Source organism: Diceros bicornis, chromosome 1 (assembly GCF_020826845.1).
Source record: "Diceros bicornis minor isolate mBicDic1 chromosome 1, mDicBic1.mat.cur, whole genome shotgun sequence".
Lineage (NCBI taxonomy): Eukaryota > Metazoa > Chordata > Mammalia > Perissodactyla > Rhinocerotidae > Diceros > Diceros bicornis.
Window position 1 is genome coordinate 60160354 of NC_080740.1, and position 15827 is coordinate 60176180.

Here is a 15827-nt window from a genome sequence, read left to right on the forward strand (position 1 = left end):
ACCTCAGTTTCCTCCTTTGTAAAATGAGGGTGTTAATAGTAGTACTTACCTATGGCGTTGTTGCAAAAACTAAACAACATAATGTCTGTAAGCACTTAGCACATTGCCTGGCACATAATAAGTGCTTGATGGACAGTAGCTATTAAATTATTAGACAACTGTTAGACAAATTGCCTCCAGACAGAAAAATAAGAGACTTCTAAACCAGTCGCATCTGATCTTGTCAACAAAACTCACCTGAAAAATCTACAGCCAGAATAGAAACTAGCCTCTCAAAGTGAGATGGAGCAGGTCTGACCTGTATACATCTGTGTTGGCTAACATTTAGGGGAAGATATATTTGTAATGAAAAAGGAATAAGCCTTATAGAGCTTATTTACTTGGATGCAGTAAATTGAAGAGAAAGCAGACACACTTTGGAAAGATGCGTTTATTACCTTTGTGAGGCTGAGCTGAAGTGCAGCTGAGCAACCAGGATTTTGACATTTATCTGTTTTCCTGATGCTTTATGGACTCTATATAAAACCAGTCTAATGACCTTCCTACCAAGGCTGAACAATTTGCTGATGGAGCTGCAGGTTTGTGTGGGCCTTTTGTGTGTGTGTGTGAGTGGCTTTAATTTCATTTCTGGAATAAAGGAAGTGCAAAGACATTAACTCTGAATCCATCAAAGAAAGAACTCTGTAATTGCAATTTGGCAGCAAATGCGCTGGTGCTGTGTGCACTCTGAAAGCCAGTGATGATTAGTCCTGCACATTTATCTGAGCCCAAGAGCAGACACACAATAATGACAACCTCATCAAGCAAGAGACTGTTGTGTTTGATCGCTACAGACTTGGGACTGCTGCGATGTACATGAAGAGCAGCATCAACCAGATCTCAGCCAAGAAATCTAGATTTGCATGTCCACTATGGTAGCCACTAGCCACATGTAGCTAGTCCGAACTGAGATGTGCCGGAAATGTAAAACACACACTGGAATTCGAAGACTTAGTATGTAAAAAAGCATGTAAAATATTTTTGTATTGAGTACATGTTAAAGTAATAATATTTTGAATATGTTGGGTTAAACAAAATATAAAAATTAATGTCATCTGTTTCTTTGTACTTAATGTGTCTGCTAGAAAATTTTGAATGACATATGTGGTTTCCATTTGTATCTTACATTATATTTCTATTGAACAGTGCTGCCCTACAATCAGAGACTAACAGGTGAGGCAGACGCTTCTTGGGTTTGCTCCCTGGCTCACAATGATTCCTCTTTTTCAGGTGACTGCCTTTACTTGATCTCAGGGTTGAGTGGCCTCCCACTTGTCATGGTGCTGTTTTTTCACCCAAGGATGGACACCTGACTCAAGTCTGTCAATCAGACTGCTTCCCTGGGAAGTTGGACTAGGAACTGGTGATTGGAGCTGTAACATGTGACGTGTAACATGGGTGGCCATGGTGTTCTGCTCCTTGGGTCAGAAAAGCAGTTGGAACTGATGTGCAAAGAGAAAGATAAGAACGAAGCATATATGTAGGTTTAGAGAAGAAGAGACGAAACATGGGGAGTCCTGCTGGTATTTGAGTCTCTGATTGCCATACATATTTGCCCCAGCTAAATTCTCATCCTTGGGTCCTGTGAGATATCCTGGATCCTTATCATAAATGTCAACTTTTTTCACTCCATCTGACTCAGATGGGTTTTTGCCTACCAAAAGAGTCTGAATAACTCATACTTCAAATCTGCTTCTATCACCTCAGGTCTAAACAGGAATAGATTTTCCATGAAGTTCATGAAGCTTGAGTTTCAGAGCCTCTCACTTGCAAAGACCCCTTCCAAAGCCCCATTTTGTATTTGTACTTTTGTATTCTTTTTCTTAAAGAGGGTCCCCCAAATTGTAGTTTCAGGCCACATAAAATGTGGATTTGCCCTGTGTATGCATTCCTCTCTGTAGTTACAAATGCAAATCTTGGGTGATTTCAGGAAGACTCGTCCTCCAGAACACCAAACTCATACCTACCTTAGAGCCTTTGACAAGCCTCCTTCTGCCTACCAGTGTTATTCCCCCAGCCCTTTGCAGAGTTGGCTCCTTCTTACAGATCAGGTCTTACTTTCAATGTCACTGCCTCCAAGAGGCCTTCCCTGTATACTCCATCCAAGGAGATCTGGGGTCTCTATCGCACCACACCATCTCCTTTTATTTTCATGACGATTTCTTGTTTATTCATTCATTTCCTTTTTGTTCGTCTCCTCCTGCTCTTTCTAAAATGGAAGTACTGTAAGAACAGGAACACTGTCTTCTTTACTGCTGTCTTCTCAAGCATCTAGAACAGTGCCTGGCACATTGTAGGCATTCAGTAAACATGTGTTAGGATTATATTTATTTACCAGATATTTATAAAGTGCTTCTTGTGTGCTGGGCGTGATTCTAAGAACTTTACAAATGAATGAATAAATAAAGTTTCTAACTTTATTATTACAGTCCATGCTCCGTGACAGATTTTCAATTCCTAATTCCCTCTCACTAGGAAGAAAATTGGAACTGATCAATAAATATTTATTAAGTTATGCCTATGTTCCAGGCACTGGGCTAAGTGCTTGACACATATTATCTTATTTGAATCCTCAAATAAGGTAGTGTATCCTATAAGGTAGTGTATTCACTCAGGACTGCATTTGGCTGCATGTAACTAAATCCTGACAACAGTGGCTTAACCTACTAAGGTTTGTTTTTCTCATGTAACATGAAGTCTAGAGTATTTGGTCCAGGATTTGTACAGCATCTCCATGAAGTCATCAAGGACCTGGTTTCTTCTGCTTTCCTGCTTTGTCATTCTTAGTGAGTCATACTCATAGTTGCAAAGATGGCTGCTGCCCCTCTAAGTGTCATTTTCCTGCTTCAGGCTGAAATAGGGGGAAGAGATGAGAGCCAAGAGCATATGTCAGCTGAATATCTCCCTTCTGATCAGGGATAAAACAATTTTCTTGGAAGCCCCTTGTAATATATAAGAATAGTGCTTATATCTCATTGGTCAGACTGGGTCACAAGGCCACTGCTATCTAACTGCAAGGAAGTCTGGGAGGGAAGTATTTTTAATTGGGCACATGCTGCCCTGCATAAAAGCCAAGTTCTGTTGGTAAAGAGAAAGAGAGGAATAGATATTGTGCAGGGAATTAGCTGTGTTTTCCAGACTAGGTTGTATTATTGTATCCGGGGCCCTAAAGAGCCACAAAGTTGCAAGTACTCCAGGAATTCCATATATTTGGGGCAGCTGGAAACACTGAAAACTCTGAAGGTTGAGTAGGATTTGGGTGATTGGATGAGGGGAAAAGCATTTTATTTTACAGATGGAGGAGCCAAGGCTATAAGTGGTGAAGTGTTCTGCTCAAGATGTGTTACCTAAAAAGACTGAGAGAAGGAAAAAAAAAGATATAGAACTGGGGTTTAAACCCAAGATTGTCTGATTCCAAAGCCCATAATCTTAAGGATTGGGCTTTGTGGGTCTTAAATATAGTTAAATGGTGATTTTCTGCTATCGAACAAGCCATCTTTTCATGATAGCTTTTCACAGTAATACCATCTACCATTGATTGAGCACTTACTGTGTGTGGTTTTCTTTATATGCATTATCTCATTTTAAAAATGGCTTTATGTTTTGTGTAAAAATCATTCCTAATCATTGTAAAAAATTTAAAAATCCTCAAAACAAACAAACTCAAGCAGTATGGAAAAAAGCTAAGGAAAAAAAAAAATCTCCAGAAATCCCATCCCCAGAGAAAACCAAGGTTAACATTTTGGTAAAATCTTTCCAGACATCTCTCTTTGCAGATTAGATACGTTTAAATATAGAAGTGGGAGCATACCGTATGTTTTCCTGTGGATATAAATTGTCCCAGCTCACCATCCCAACAACCCTATGGGGTAGGCATCATTATCTCCATGTTACAGACTTAGAACGGTTAGGTGACATGCGTAGGACACACAGTTAACAAGTGGTTCAATGAGGCCAGTTTCAATTTTACCTGAACTGAATACCCCAATTCCCTGGCAGAATTAGAATTGGACAAAGCAAAGATCTGTTTCCCTAGAGAATTAAAAAAAATACACATATGTATCAAGATGGTCCTACTCTCAAGGCACCTTGATGATAGGAAAGCATGGCTGGCTCAGTGGACTCAGCAGCTGTAGTGAATATACCCGTTATAAATAAAATAAGGCATTTTCAGTGCTGTAAGGCTTCTGAGACATTGTTAATCTGAAGTCTCTGTGTGAAGCAATGCTGCGTAGATGTCACCCACGGCGATACCACCTGGCCCCATCGATGACTGAGTCTTCGAGGACTGTCAGTATATATCGTTTATGATCATTGCAAGGGATCTTCACTCTGGTGCATTGCAAATGACTTTTTCATTCCACACCCCCACCCCCACTCTGCTGATGCTTTGATTTGCAGTTGTATTTGCCAGATGTTGTGGACCAAGCTGAATAATCTTTGGAGCTGTAGGATTTTGAGTGAATGAATGAAATAGGAGTCCCTCCTCTCTTATTGATGTATAGCGTATCAACTGCCAAAGGGCCCACTGAAATGTTTAAAAGATGTTTTGCCATTAATAGGGTAGTCATTAGCTAAATTATGGCACGTCCATATGTTGGAAAACCATGCACTGATAAAATGAATGAGGTGGGTCAGGAAAGGATGCCAAGATGTATTATTTTGTAAGAAAAAAACAACACATGGAACGTAATGTAGAGCATGATCCATCTCCCTTTTTTTGATAAATTTAAAAAAGAACTTATACATACATATACTTTTTCTGGAAGGACGGATAAAAACACTATCAATAAATAATAGGTGTTACCATTAGGAAGAGCAGGAACAGAAGTTATCACTTGTTATTTTATACTTTAATGTTTAAAATTTCAAACCTTGTACATGTATTACTATTCTATTGTTATTGTTATTAATATCAACAAGAGGATCTGGGCAATGAGAACATGGGCCATTAAATGTTTTCTTCTCTGTACTTCTTCATACTTAAAATACATTAAAACTTATATTTATTTTTTATTTATATATTTTATTTTATTTTTGCTGAAGAAGATTCACTCTGAGCTAACATCTGTTGCCAATCTTCCTCTTTTTGCTTGAGGAAGATTCACTCTGAGCTAACATCTGTGCTAGTCTTCCTCTATTTTGTATGTGGGTCGCTGCCACAGCATGGCTGCCAACGAGTGGTGCAGATCTGCGCCTGGGAACCAAACCCGGGCCGCTGAAGCGGAGCACACCAAACTTAACGACTAGGCCATGGGGCTGGCCCCAAAACTTATTGTTATTATTATTTTTTTTGGTGAGAAGATTGGCCCTGAGCTAACATCCGTTGCCAATCTTCCTCTTTTTGCTGAGAAAGATTAGCCCTGAGCTAACATCTGTGCCCATCCTCCTCTATTTTGCATATGGGATGCCACCACAGCACAGCTTGCTGAGCGGTAGGCATGTCCGCACCCCGGATCCGAACCCACGAACCCCAGGCCGCAGAAGCAGAGCATGCGAACCCAATCACTCTGCCACCAGGCCAGCCCCCCCAAAACTTATTTTTAAAAGGTGTTTTCAGAGAGATTTCTTTCCTCCTTAAAAGAACAAAGGCTCTCTCACCTTATAGATTTTTGGTGTTGGGAAAATTCATGAAACAGCGCTATATGAACAGGGAATACGATCTGAGCAACAGTGTAACTGAATGCAGTTTGGGGGACAGATTTATTTTTTCTTTTTCGATTATTGTTAATAAGTCAAGCAGGACTGCCAAGTAGTGCCAGTTAAGTTCAGTTGGTAGTGGCTGCCTGGGGTGCTTTTGAGCAGAACCCGGAGGCCATTTCCCATCTTAGCTGTGGTGGGTGAGCCATGGCTGCCCTGGGTGTGTGGGTGGGTAGTCTGGAGAGCAAGCTTCCCATGGGTGGGTGTCGCCAAGGGACAAGTTCTCCCCAAGTTTGTTCCAGCCTCCTGGCAACCCCCAGCATACCAGCTCCCCACAATGTACTCCCCACAATGTTCCCACAGCCCAGGGGGGAAACAAGGTTTAGTGGAAACGTGAGAGAACACGAAACCTGATGGTGCATGAAATTAGCAATGAACACTGGGAAACACAAGTCACAGCTCTGTTTGTTCTGGGGCAAGGTGAAATCACAATCATTTCATCAGAATAGGAGCTAACACCCGAGAAAAACAGTGCAAACTAATCAAAAGGACCACTACCACCACCCTTTCAGATGGTGGGCCTGCCACCCCTCACCCTCAGGAGCTTCTGTGGCTAAAGAGACAGAACTAGGGCACTGTGCGGGCTGAGATAGATAGCAATTTCATCTTTAGGGTCTCAAGGTCTTTGTGAGGCGCCAGGGTAGCCCCCTTTGAGGAGGTGACATCTGAACTGATTACCAAGTGATGCAAAGGAGCCAGCCAGCGACACAGCCCCAGCTGTGTCAGAGCACGGTGGGATTTTTCAGGCACTTACAGATAGAACATGTCCCTCTGGCCTGGAATGTCTGCCACGGTTTAACTAATGAGGGGCAAAGAGGCCCAAACAGGCTCTTTGGACTTCCCTGTGGTTCATCTTCAGTGAGTCTGGCAGAGTACATGGCTGTCTGGGCCGTGAAGGTGCTTCTTGCACGGTCTGCTGCCAGCATTGACTACCCAGACTTGGTGCTTAAAATAGCAGCATTGAACGGCCTGCTTATTCTGCGTCTCCCAGAGCCGCAATTAGACAACACTGAGGGGTCAGGGAGCCCTGGGCGGAGGGTTAGAGGCTTACAGTCAATTTGATTTAGTATTTAAACTCTTTCTTGTTTGTTTTTGTTTTTGTTTTTCAGTACAAATGCCAAAGTATGGAGAAATTACTGTCCTTTCAAAATTGGCAGATGAAGGGTAAGACCACACAAGATCGTTTGATTTTCTACCATTGATGCTACTCCCTCTCTTCCCCAAATTCCTAAAGACAATCTTCCAACCACGCCTGCCTTAGATAGATCATGATCTGTCCCTTAGCATTGGGTGAGGCTGGGGGCTCTGGGGGGGTGTAAACAGCAGGGCTGGAGTGGGTGGGTGGAGCAAAGGCTAGAAATCTGATTCTAGACATACTTTCACTCATTTTTCTATTTAACAAATACAGTATATTTATGGTGTGCCTACCGCAAACAAGATGCAGTCTTTGTTCTCAAGAACTAGAGTCTGGGGGGCAGTCGGGTCTGTTAAAAAACTGTCTGTCTTTGTTGTGCTCTTTTGATTTCTTCCATTGAACCTTGTCTGTGGCAATCCTGTTAATGGCAGGATTAATAGGCAAAACCTATTAAATGTTTAAACTGCTTTAAAAATTGAACCTCTAGTCCATAAGTAAATGAATGAAATTACCTGGGTCCTATTCTTGCGAAGAAGAGAACTTAAAAAGTGTAACGGGAGTGATTTTGTATTTGTACTTCAGCACTGCCTCCATCTTTATCACTGGATCCTTTTGAGCACCCACCTAGTCATGTTCTTCACCAGACTGCAGTTTTCTTAATTAATTTCTTAATTTACTTTATTTCATGGTGGTTCAAATTAGCATAGACTGACAGGATTGAGGCCTCCACAAATGAAATTACATTTGGCTTTAAAGAAACAAGGGTATGGGAGCCCGCCTGGTGGCGCAAGCGGTTAAGTGCACATGCTCTGCTGCGGCGGCCCGGGGTTCGCTGGTTTGGATCCTGGGTGCGCACCGACGCACGGCTTGGCAAGCCATGCTGTGGCAACTTCCCGTATAAAGTGGAGGAAGATGGGCATGGATGTTAGCCCAGGGCCAGTCTTCCTCAGCAAAAAGAGGAGGATTGTCAGATGTTGGCTCAGGGCCGATCTTCCTCACAAAAAAAGAAACAAGGTTATTTTGTTAATCATCCTGAAAAGATGGCTCATAGGACTGGTATTGCAAAGAACTATAAGACTTTATGCAAAAGGTAATGCTCCTTTTAAAAGAAGTGTATGGTTCACACAAAAACTTGTACACAAATGTTCACAGCAGCATTGTTCATAATAGCCAAAAAGTGGAAATGACCAAAATGTCCATCAACTGAGGAATGGATAAACAAAGTGTGCTATATCCATACCATGGAATATTCAACAATAAAAAGAAATGAAGTATGGATACACATGCTATAATATAGATGAACTTTGAAAACACTATGCTAAGAGAAAGAAGCCAGACACAAAAAGTCACATATTGTATGATTCTGTTTACATGAAATGTCCAGACTAGGCAAATCTATAGAGACAGAAAGTTGATTAATGGTTGCCAGGGGCTGGGGAGTGCAGGGAAGTGGGGGAGGGAATGGGGAGTTACTATTTAATGAGTACACAGTTTCCTTTTGGGGTGATGAAAATGTTTTGGAACTAGATAGAGGTGATGGTTGTACAACATAATGAAGATACTGAATGCCACCAAATTGCATACTTTTAAATAGTTACTTTCATGTTATATAAATCTTATCTCAATTAAAAAAAAGACTAAGTACAGACACATGCTAAAATTTGGATCAACTTTGAAGACATTATGCTAAGTGAAAGAAGCCAGACACAAAAGGCCACATATTGTATGATTCTGTGTATATGAAATGTCCAGAACAGGCAAATCTATACTGACAAAAAGTATATTAGTGGTTGCCTAAGGCGCAGGGGGTTGGGAGGAAATGGGGAGTGACTGCTAATGGATACAGGGTTTCTTTTGGGGGTGATGAAAATGTTCTAAATTGATTATGGCACACTGTAAATTACTGAAAACCACTGAATTGTACATTTTAAATGGATGAATTGTATGCTATGAGAGTTATATGTCAATAAAGCTATTGTATAAAAAAAGATATGTATACATTTAAGCTTTTGAAAAACTGAATCATTTCAGGGACAGTTAGGGCAGCTTCCTATCTACTGCCTGAGGACTCTTACCTGCTTAGTTTATCTGATTTGTATGTTGAGGATTTTGCAAATTGAGTTTTCTAAAAAACAGGACTCCCAACAAACATATGAACAGATGAATGAAAAAATAATCAGGGATCCAGAAATAAGCACACATACAAAGGAGATTTTGTATATGTTAAAGGAGACTTTTTCTTTTCTTTATTTTTTAAATAGTTTATTTTTTTATTATTTTACTGAGGTCATATTGGTTTGTAACATTGTGTAATTTGAGTTGATACATTACATATCAGTTTCTATATACTGATAGTCTAGTTAGTTTTTATCTAGTTTTTATCTGTTACAGTACATATGAGCCCCTTTACCCCTTATGCCCTCTCCCCACTCCCTTCCCCTCAGGTAACCACTAATCTGTAAAGGAGACTTTTTATTTTATTTTGTCGTGTGTATGAGGAAGATTAGCCCTGAGCTAACATCTGTTACCAATCTTCCTCTTTTTTTCTGAGGAAGATTGACCCTGGGCTAACATCCGTGCCCATCTTCCTCTACTTTATGTGGGACACCGCCATAGCATGGCTTGACAAGCAGTGCATGGGTGCGCACCTGGGATCCAAACCTGTGAACCCTGGGCGACCAAAGGGGAGTGCGTGCACTTAACCACTACGCCACCGGGCCGGCCCCTGTAAAGGAGACTCTTTAAATGATTATTTAACAGATGGTACGAGATCTAACTAGCCATTTGTGTGTGTGTGTGTGTGTGTGTGTGTGTGTGTGAGTGAGAGTGAGGAAGATTGGCCCTGAGCTAACATCTGCCAATCCTCCTCTTTTTGCTGAAGACTGGCCCTGGGCTAACATCCATGCCCATCTTCCTCCACTTTATATGGGACGCTGCCACAGCATGGCTTGACAAGCAGTTTGTCGGTGCGCGCCAGGGATCCCAACCAGCACGCCCGGGATCCCAACCAGCGAACCCCAGGCCGCCACAGCGGAGCGCGCGCACCCAACTGCTTGCACCATAGGGCTGGCCCCACTAGCCATTAAAAAAAAAAGAAAGAAAGCTAGATTCCTACCATATTCCTTATCCCAAAATAAATTGAACTTGATCAAATATGTCCGTGTGAAAAAGAAAACCATGAAAGTACTAGAAGAAAATATAGGTAAATGTTTTCATGATCTTGGGGGTGAGGAAGATCTTCCTAAATTAAAGCCAGAAGTCATTAAAAAAAAAAAGAGAGAGAGACATAGATTTGACCTCATTAAAAAAAATGCAAGAAACTTCACTGAAGCAAGTATTCTTCCTCTCTCCTCTCTTCTATTTACCTGCTCTACCCCAATTTGACCAATCCTTCAGGATAAAGCTAAAATTGCCCTCCCCTATGGCATCTTTCCCAATCACTCCAGCACATATGACCGTTTCTTCCTTTTCTGAACTTCTGTTGAACTTGGTCAAAAATACATGGATGGAAATTGGAGGTGGATGGATTGTATTTTACATGGAGTATTTTTCTGCCAACTCCAGAAAACTGGCAGTGACTACTCAGAGCACTGTGTTGAGAGGAATTTTTAGCCGGATCTGACTTCAGTGGGAGTGTTGGGATGGATTACTGCTGCCTGTCCTGGGCGTGGGAGAGGGAGCATGAGTCACAGGCATTCCCCCCGCCTTTGTGCATCCCGTGATAAGGACCTAAGGCCCAGGCACCACATCTTACACTTCTTGTCTTTCTTCATGATGATGTGTTCGTGCTGTTATTGCTTTCATATTCCCTCGGAGTCTCTCATGGAGCTATGCACAAGAGTGTCCAATAAATACTGTAATAGTACTATAAAAAATATTATAAAAAGAATAAGATGGCATTTTGAAGACAGTGTTTTCCAGAAGCACAGTGGTTCCCAGGAACAGAAAATATCCCCAAAGTGACCTCTGGTTTATGGTGGGGAGCAAGGGGAGTGGCAGGGAGTGGATTCAATGGAAATAGGCACATTTTTACTTTTTGTATTTAAACAAAACCTGTTTACCTTCAGACTATACTCACTGTATGTGGGCTTTGTATTTCGGCAGAAAACGGAGAAGTTTTTTTAGCAGAGAAAGCTACCCATGGAGTAAGAATTAAACATCTATTTACTGAATGAATGAATGCCATGAATAAACTAAAAGAACTGAAAACACCTCTCACGTGACAAGATGTTCCATGGAGCTCAAGCATCGCATGCCCCTGGCGAGAAGCTAGCAAACATGTCTTTATATTAAGACCATCTCCAGGTTAACACAGGGACGGAGACTCAGTTGGGAGGTCCTCCCATGGCTGAACAAGACTCTCTCCCTGTCTCCTCAATTCTCTTGGCTGATTGAAACTCATTCTTACTCATTGCAGTACCTGCTCCCCTTTCAGCCGGCATGAGCCCAGCCTCAGAACTGCTTTCTGCAGTGATCCTAATCTCATCTCAGCGCACAAGGAGTTACCCATGGAAAGCCCAGGCTGTGAAAACTCCCTGAGTCTCAGCGGCTGGAAACTCTGTGTCACCAGAGGTATCACTAGAGAAGTCATTCCTTCCGCTCACTGTGATTTTGAAGATGCAAGGAACACGTGCAGAGGCACATGATGGTTCCTGGTATTTGCAGTTTACCAAGTCCTTTTACAGACACTGTCCTATTTAGTTGATCTTCAGGATATAAAGGACTAGCCCAGAGACCCTCACCATTTTCGTTGAAGTCAATCTGCTTTATAAGAGTGGTTTTTGCCAAAGTTCATGTGAAAGGTCTTTCCTGCTGGTAAGAGACACTTCTCTCCCTTCCCCAAGAAGGAAATCTAGTCTCCAGGTGGGAGGAAATCTTATCCTTAAGCAGCTGCTAGGTTGGGAGGGAAGGGCTATGCTCTGGGCAATGATGTCTGTGTTTTGGAAGGGAGAAGAGAGTGACATTTTTAGGCTACAAGCCTCTTCTGGGAGAGCTGGAGACAGATCTATTTTTAGCTGCGTTCTCTGCCACCCATGAAGAACTCAAAAGGTACCCCAGCACCTGGCAGGTTTCCTGTGGGGAAAGTTGTTAAGGGCTGAAGAGCTTCTGTGTGTTCTGAGTCACGAAGTTTGACTTCATCAATCTGATGCGGAGGGAGCATGATGGCCCCCCACTTTTCTTTTGAATCATAGTTTGATTGCATGATGACAGCATGCTTGGGGATGGCACATATCCTCAAATCATAAAAGGCTGGGCCACCGACTAGTAGAGAACAGGAGGCCAGGGTGATGTGTGTTAACTCAAAGTGGTAGATTGTATGGTTCACAGAGGGAAGGAACCTTGTGTTAGGTATCAGCTCTGCCACTTCCTGGCTGTGTGATCATGAGCACGAGACTTAACCTCTCTGAGCTCGGTTTCCTCATCTGTAAAGTGAGGCATTAAACCAAATGATTTCTAAAGGTATTTTAGCCCCAATCTTCTATGATACACACACATAGCCAAGATAATTAACTTCCATGCAACTTGTTCCCTCATCCACAGAATAGAGACAGAAATACACTTTATCTCATGTGTTTATTGTGAGTGGTAAAAAAGATAAGGAATGTAAATTGCTTGGCACAGTCCCCAGCATAAAGTAATTGCTTAATACATGTGAGTTATTAAAGTAGTGTTCTTGGGGCCACTGACATCAGAGGCACCTTGTTAGGGCAGTGAACAATAAAAAATGTGCCTTAAAACTTTTTCTGGTGAAAAACATCAGTGGGAATTTAAGCTGGTGTTCTGGATGACCTGTAGACTCGTATACTGACCATGTTTGCTTATAGAATGACACTGGCTTAACAGGTAAAGACAGGGCGAGAGGATGTTTGGTGTTTCAAGAGCCAAGAACACAGCTTCCATTCAGCCACTAAGGGGGTGGCTAATTACGCCGTTTAAAATTGAAATCTGAGGTGTTGTGACCTGTTTTGTCACCATCAAAGGTGGTGGAAAGGCTGCGTTCCCAGGTGCATCTCACCAGGTACCACTCCCATGTTATAGCACTGCTCACTCCAGGGGAGGAATTTGGCCTAGAAGGGGACTTGTCTTTGCTCCATCTGTGGGCTTTAGTTACTGAAGACGTTGTAATGAGGGAGAGCCCCACACAGGAATAACGTTAGAGAGGAGTCCCTGAATAATTTGGCCAGGATTTCAACACTGCTTAAAAAATAAGGTATTATTTCCTGGTCTTCACGTAGTCTTATTTAGAACTAGAGATTCTCTCTTGTGCTTTGCCTGAGGCCTGCTCTAAGTCACCCGGGCAGAGTTCCCTGAAGACCTGTAGGAACCAGCGTGCATGCCCACAAGCTGCTGCTGAGTTTAAGGCAACATCATTCTTCCAGTGGGGCTCCCTGCGGGTTGCTTCTTTTCTGTGACATAATTAGCGCCCATTGTTTTTCCCCTGACACACCACAGGCAGTGCAGAGCTCCTAGCTTTAGTATTTCCCATGTGTACTCATGTCTCTTACGATACTCCCTAAACACAGTAACAAAACTCCCAGCCTGGGAAATGTGAGAAACCGTTTTCTTACCTCATGAATCGGCCTGAGGGTTGGAGAGTTAAGCACTTTCCCTAATCACTGTGTTCCTTTCTTTAAGGTGCTTAGTTAATGTGATTGGTTGGTACACTGTGTCCAAAGATGAAGATCAGACACTTGATTTCCTCGTGGACACTTTGCTGTTCCTCATTCCTTCCCCACCCATAACACCCCTAAATATATTGTGAACTATTCGTCAGAAGAGGGATTGCTCACAGATTTTATGGGGTCGCCTCCTATAGATGCAAAGGTTGTATATCGCCCAAATGCAGGGTGGGAGGTGTCATTTAACAGACAACAATGGGATGGCTATCCCTGGTTGCACAATCAGATGTGGCAGTCAAAACATGGACCAGCCATAGCATCACTCCTGGTAGGGGGGAATTCCCGAAACTTACCGCATATATTCTGTTTGGGACAGAGATCAGTGTCGCATCTTTACAATTAAATTTTAGTGAAGACTCTTGGAAGAAACTTCTCTATTAGTCTTGGTATCTTTTGTTTATTTAGCTCAGGTTCACTATCAATTGTATTACCAATCAGGTCTCCACTTCAATCACAGGCCAAATTTATGGTGTGCTTGTAACATGTATAACTTAACCTCATTCCCAATGATATTTCAATCCTAAAGGGCTTACTATGTGCCAGGCTCTGTTCACATGGAGAAAACAGTGAAAATGAAGACAAAGTCTATTTCATGTTACTACTCTTGTTTAGCTTTTTCTTTCTCATCTACTTCTAATCTATGATTTCCTGCTATACTGTAACCACTTAAATCCTTTTTGGACCAAGACAGTGTATAAAATAAGTAAATACTATAAACATATATGTACTTAACAATAAAGCACTAAAATATATAAAGCAAAACTGACACAATTGAAGGGAGAAATAGACAATTCAACAATAATAGTTGGAGACTTCAACAATCCACTTTTAATAATGGCTATAACAACTAGATAGAAGATCAACAAGGAAATAGAAGATCTGAACTACAATATAAGCCAACTAGACCTAAAAGATACCTATAGACAGCAAAACGTATATTCTTCTCTAGTGGAGATGGAACATTCTCCAGGATAGACCACATACTAGAGCATGAAGCAAACCATAAAGCAAATAATACAAAATATGTTCTCCAACCACAGTGGAGTGAAATTAGCAATCAATAACAGAAAGAAATTTGGGAAATGCACAGATATGTGGAAATTAAACCACACACTGCTAAATAACCAATGAGTCTAAGAAATCACAAGAGAAATTAGAAAATACCTTGAGATGAATGAAAACAAAGACATAACATACCAAAACTTAAGATATGTTAAATAAATAAGTAAACAATCACCCTTAGCATTTCTTAATTTCATTTTGGAAAATAAATGAGAAACTATTCTTTTGTAGTTTCAGGTTCTAGGCAGAAAGCCACAGTGCTTGCCCATATTGGTGGTAAGTTAATATCTGTTGAATAAATGAATCAATGGTATTCCAGTGTCAAGAAGATAAACCAAGGAATCAGGAGTCTCATGTTGGATTCCTACTTGACAAATCCTTTTCCTCTGACTTACTTTTTTTGCACAACACATTTATGTTTTAAGATCTTTTATAGTTTCCCACCCTCCTCTCTCCCTTCCCTGTCCAGTAGGCCTTTTGCATTACTCTGTGGTTTAAACTTCCTACTCAAGCTCTTAGCACATAAACTTTTTTTGTCCTTCTGTGAAGCTAGGAGTTGGCAAACTGCGGCCTGGAGGCCAAATCCAGCCCACCACCTGTTTTTTTATGACATGAGAGTTAAGAATAGTTTTTACATTTCTAAATAGTTTAAAAAAATCAAAAGAAGGATATTTCATGACATATGAAAATGATGGGAAATTCAAATTTCTGTGACCATAAATAAAGTTTTATTGAAACACAGCTAGGCCAGTTTGTTTGGTATTGTCTATGGCTGTGTTCACGATACAATGGCGGTGCAAAAAATACAAAATGGAGTAGATGTGACAGAAAGCTTGTGGCCCACGAAGCCCAAAATATTTACTATCTATCTCTTTACATAAAAGTTTGCTGACCGCTGTTCTAAGCTTTTGTTCAAGCATACTCATGACTTGGTATGCCTTCCCCTCTTTCCATCACAACAAAGGCTTTTTCTCATTTAAAACCCTTTCTGCTGAATCCTTACCTGATTATCCCCCCTGGTCACATAATTCCCTGTACCATCTCTCAGCGTTATTTAGTATAGCTCAACACAGCTGTAATTAACTTGCAATTTTTATATTAAAAAATGACCTGAATATGTGTTTACTATCTTCTCTGTTTCATCGTGAAGACCCTGAGGGTAGAACTGGTCCTTCTATGTCCTGTATTTCCTTCCACTTACAGAGCAGTAC

The 15827-nt window shown here is 41.4% G+C and overlaps 1 protein-coding gene across 1 annotated transcript in view; it reads left to right on the top strand.

Moving 5' to 3' along the window:
* The first annotated feature begins 1212 nt into the window (after positions 1-1212).
* Positions 1213-15827, top strand: part of NDFIP1 (Nedd4 family interacting protein 1) — a 63040-nt gene continuing 48425 nt past the window's right edge. The window contains exon 1 of the mRNA XM_058542953.1: positions 1213-1269. Coding sequence (XP_058398936.1) covers positions 1252-1269 — 18 coding nt within the window. The 5' untranslated portion in view covers positions 1213-1251. The remainder of the gene's footprint in view (positions 1270-15827) is intronic.